The 4,218-nt window shown below is 41.9% G+C and overlaps 1 protein-coding gene across 1 annotated transcript; it reads right to left on the bottom strand.

Moving 5' to 3' along the window:
• Window positions 1-1,631: 1,631 nt before the first annotated feature.
• Window positions 1,632-4,018, bottom strand: Pmar_PMAR007443 (hypothetical protein; the record flags this gene model as incomplete). The annotated part of the gene is made up of 6 exons (XM_002774865.1): window positions 1,632-1,778; window positions 2,152-2,251; window positions 2,538-2,670; window positions 2,959-3,035; window positions 3,083-3,163; window positions 3,951-4,018. 6 exons carry the CDS (start codon window positions 4,016-4,018, stop codon window positions 1,632-1,634), a joined length of 606 nt encoding a protein of 201 aa, XP_002774911.1.
• Window positions 4,019-4,218: the final 200 nt, after the last annotated feature.

Below are 4,218 nucleotides of genomic sequence, written 5' to 3'. Positions count from 1 at the left end.
GCTCAGGTGCTGAGGAAAGCGATTACATATATTCCTACTCCAACACTGTATAGGAAACTCTGAGCTCAGGTGCTGAGGAAAGCGATTACATATATTCCTACTCCAACACTGTATAGGAAACTCCTGAGCTCAGGTGCTGAGGAAAGCGATTACACATATTCCTACTCCAACACTGTATAGGAAACTCCTGAGCTCAGGTGCTGAGGAAAGCGATTACATATATTTCTACTCCAACACTGTATAGGAAACTCCTGAGCTCAGGTGGTGAGGAAAGCGATTACATATATTCCTACTCCAACACTGTATAGGAAACTCCTGAGCTCAGGTGAGGAAAGCGATTACATATATTCCTACTCCAACACTGTATAGGAAACTCCTGAGCTCAGGCGCTGAGGAAAGCGGTTACATATATTCCTACTCCAACACTGTATAGGAAACTCCTGAGCTCAGGTGCTGAGGAAAGCGATTACACATATTCCTACTCCAACACTTACAAGGGCAGCAACGCTGGGTATTCCGATATATTTTTCTTAGTCACCCGCGTGACCCCATCAGCCTCATCAGCATTCAGCCAAATAGCACATCGCAGCCCTCCCGGAGCCGTAGTAGTAAAATAGATAACCGGGCTTAATATTCCACTTGTCAATATCGACCCACATTTCACTGAGGAAATGCAAGATTTTGCAAGATTGCAAGATTCCCCCCCCTCACCAACTGTAACCTTATTCTCCTTCTCGTTGCTGTCCATGAGCAAACCAACATCACTCAAGTGCGACACGAGCCTATCCGCACACGCCATGAGCCCTTCCGAGGCGCGGTCTCCAGTACCACTAAAGTGAATGATAATAGTAAACCCGATAGGGTTTGATGAAAATGTTGCTAATGTGATTACATTGGAAACTGATTAAAGAATGTGTTCCTAGCCATACGTGGTCGAAATTTCAAAATGAGTTCTCCTCGGGAACATTATAGGCTCCCATGATGATTCCCCGAAGTTAATAAGCGATGACTGTATAAACCATGGAGCGCTCTAGAGCTAACAACAACATCGCTTTTACGACATTCACAAACACCATTTAAGGGTCTTCACTATACCCTCCCAGCGTGAACTCCCACACCCTATATAGCCAATTCTAGGAGCAGTGTAATACCGTTCCACCATGATATGAAGAACACTAATGAAAACCTATCACGCCGCTTCACTTCAAACAGATCGCGAAACTGTATGGAACATCGTCATTCGTTTTCCTCTTTATACAGTGAGCTCTTCCGTCACGAAATTAACTCGCCCCTCCTCAGTGTGGGAATGTATGTTTGTTTTCTTCAGCTGAGCTCGTAGGTTTCCTCACTATTTTATGAAAAATCACACGATTTTGGGTATAAGTATACAAAAATCAACGATAATTTCCTCAAAATTTCCTCAAAATTTCTTCAAAATTTTCTCAAAATTTCCATATCGCTAGCACCACATATACTTGACCACGTGCATATATCCCCCCGCTGCTACCCCGAAGTGGCTCCCTCTCCTCCTCCTCTAACAACAGCCTTGCCCCCTTTACTATAAAGCTTAGGTACATTATCAACATACAACTCTATGCAAAATCCATCATGCTCTTCTAGGTTCCCCACACCTAAAGATACCCAAAGATACGCCTCTTGCGCACAGCGAAGATTTCATCAACGAACTCACCCAAACTGTAAAGGCCACACGGCCGAACAGACGCCCATTTCTTCGAGGAGGTGGTAGACGGTTGGTCAGCTCTCAAACAAGCCTCTACCTAAAACGCCTCGAAAATTGCATAAAAATACCTGTGAAAATTCCAAGGAAATTTTCGAAAATTCTGATTTCCACCCGAATTCATGTATAAACTCCTATAATTAGCAAGGGAATTCCTGAGATCAGCTGAGGAAAACAAACAAATATTACTACTCCAACACCTACTATTCTAAAATTCATCGCATACAGTGTGAACCAAACCGTTATGTGAAGTAATATTTTCAACACCTTTTCAATTTCTTAGAGTAATATCAACATGATAACAATGTGAATCGATTGACACCAACGTTTTAGTCTATAGTCGTACTAGTTTCAAATTGAGGAAAGCCAGCTCGAAAATGGACATATGCATATCTGTTTGCTTTGCACTGTACCTCATCCGCGATGTTTTTCGCCATTTTTCCCGCCTCCATTCTGGTCCCCTTAGGTGTTAGCAAATAATGTTCAGCAAACGCCCATACCTCCTCATGCAATCTAACAAAAATTCAGAAAAAAATATTCGCCTCGAAAATTTCCAATTTCAGCAACACCACGAAGAGTAGAAAAAACGACAACTTCTATTGACCGTTTTAGTGATGGGGAAAAAATTCCCCAATTTTTTTTCAAAAAAATTCCACTTGAACCACTCCACGAGCAAATCCAATCTAGATAACCATAACACGCCGAATACCAATAATAAGTTGATTCCGATTCCATCACAAATCGTCGCGGGAAATTTCGTGAGATTTCTACCAGAGCGGGGTCCCATCATGCCCCTCACCGTAGAACAGGATTCCTATGTTGTTCCTTATCCATCAACGACCATGGTGACGGCATCTCGGACATCTTCCTCAACTCTTCCTCACGGATTTTAATCTCCTCAGGAGTCAATTTTCGTGTAGTAGTTGCAACACCTGATAATGATGAGAGATGCGATAATTTCATGGCGCGTGACGGAATGAACTTCCTTGAGCGTTGGAGTAGGAATATATGTTTGCTTCCCTCAGCTCAGGAGTTTTCTCACTAATTATAGAAGCTTATATACGCATTCGGGGTAACAAGTGCAGAAACCCACGAAAATTCCCCAAAATTTCCTCGACTGTCACCAACACATGTAGTTAGCCATGTGCATATTTTTCCAACACTGATCTGGCGTATCCAGAGGTTGCCCATAAAAGATTCAAAATAGGTCCAATTATTACCTCCCATCTTCTCCTCCACTCCGTCCTCTCCCACCGGCATGTAATTCAACAACGGCTGAGCCCGGCCGATACCACGCCTGACCGTCGACCCGAATTTCGTGGCTCGTGACGATTTTTCCCCTACCCTTCAGTGCGGTCTTGCGCCATCTTCCTTCCCTGCTTATTGAACGCCGACTGAACCCTCAACAAATCCGCTTCCTCGTAACTGCCCAAAAACTTTACAAAAACTTCTTCCACGAGGAAAATTTTCCAAAAATTTTTCCACGAGAAAGATTTTCCGGAAAAATTGTTCCAGGAGGAAAATTTTCCGAAAAATTAAAAAATCCCACGAAAGGTTAAATTATCCACTAACATGAATATTCTGGCGTCGAAAAGATTACGAAACTCACACGCTTACCGAGTTAGTGTAAACCAAACACTTATGCATATGTAGATTTTCGAGATGGCTTTCTTCAATGTTAGACTAGTACGACTATAGACTAAAACGTTGGTATCAATCGATTCACATTGTTATCATGTTGATATTACTCAAAGTTGACTTTCGAACTCTCAAAAATTGAAGGTGTTGAAAATATTACTTTACATAACGGTTTGGTTCACACTGTATATAACTACATAACGCCCCTGTGAAAAAAAACAAAGAAAATTCATAGAATTTTCTCCATCACGACAGCGGTTGAAATTTCCAATGAAAATTCCCCTCCCACTGGTCGGCAGTGTGGTAAAAGATATGGACATGGTCAACCACATGTGTTGGTGACAATATCAAGACTCTGAGGAAATTTTGGATAATTCTTGTTAGTTTCTGTACACCACTTGTATATTCTCCCAATACGTATATAAACTCCTATAATAAGTATTGTGCTCAGCTGAGGAAAAAGCAAACATTTTTTGCAGTGCTGCTCATCGCCCTACTACAAAGATTGATTTCTCACCGAGAAAATTATTTAATTTTTCCCCCCAAAAAACAACACCTCCAACTCTCATATTACAATAAGCATCGCCCAGCTCCCAGAGTAGCCGCATATCTCCTCTTTGGTCGAGTCGGGAGAGCTGCCATGACGAAAAAAGGGCGAACGAGATCTGCACAGGTTCGAACCCGTGGGAGAGTATATGTTTGGTTTCCTCAACTGAGCTCGTAAATTTTCTCACTATAGTATGAAACATTCACACGACTTTCGGTAAAAGTGTATAAAAAATCAACGATAATCTCTCAAAATTTCCATATTTCTAGCAACACATGTAGCTGACCATGCGCAT

This window comes from Perkinsus marinus, assembly GCF_000006405.1.
Source record: "Perkinsus marinus ATCC 50983 genomic scaffold scf_1104296957216, whole genome shotgun sequence".
Lineage (NCBI taxonomy): Eukaryota > Perkinsozoa > Perkinsida > Perkinsidae > Perkinsus > Perkinsus marinus.
This window is presented reverse-complemented; position numbering and strand designations above follow the sequence as displayed.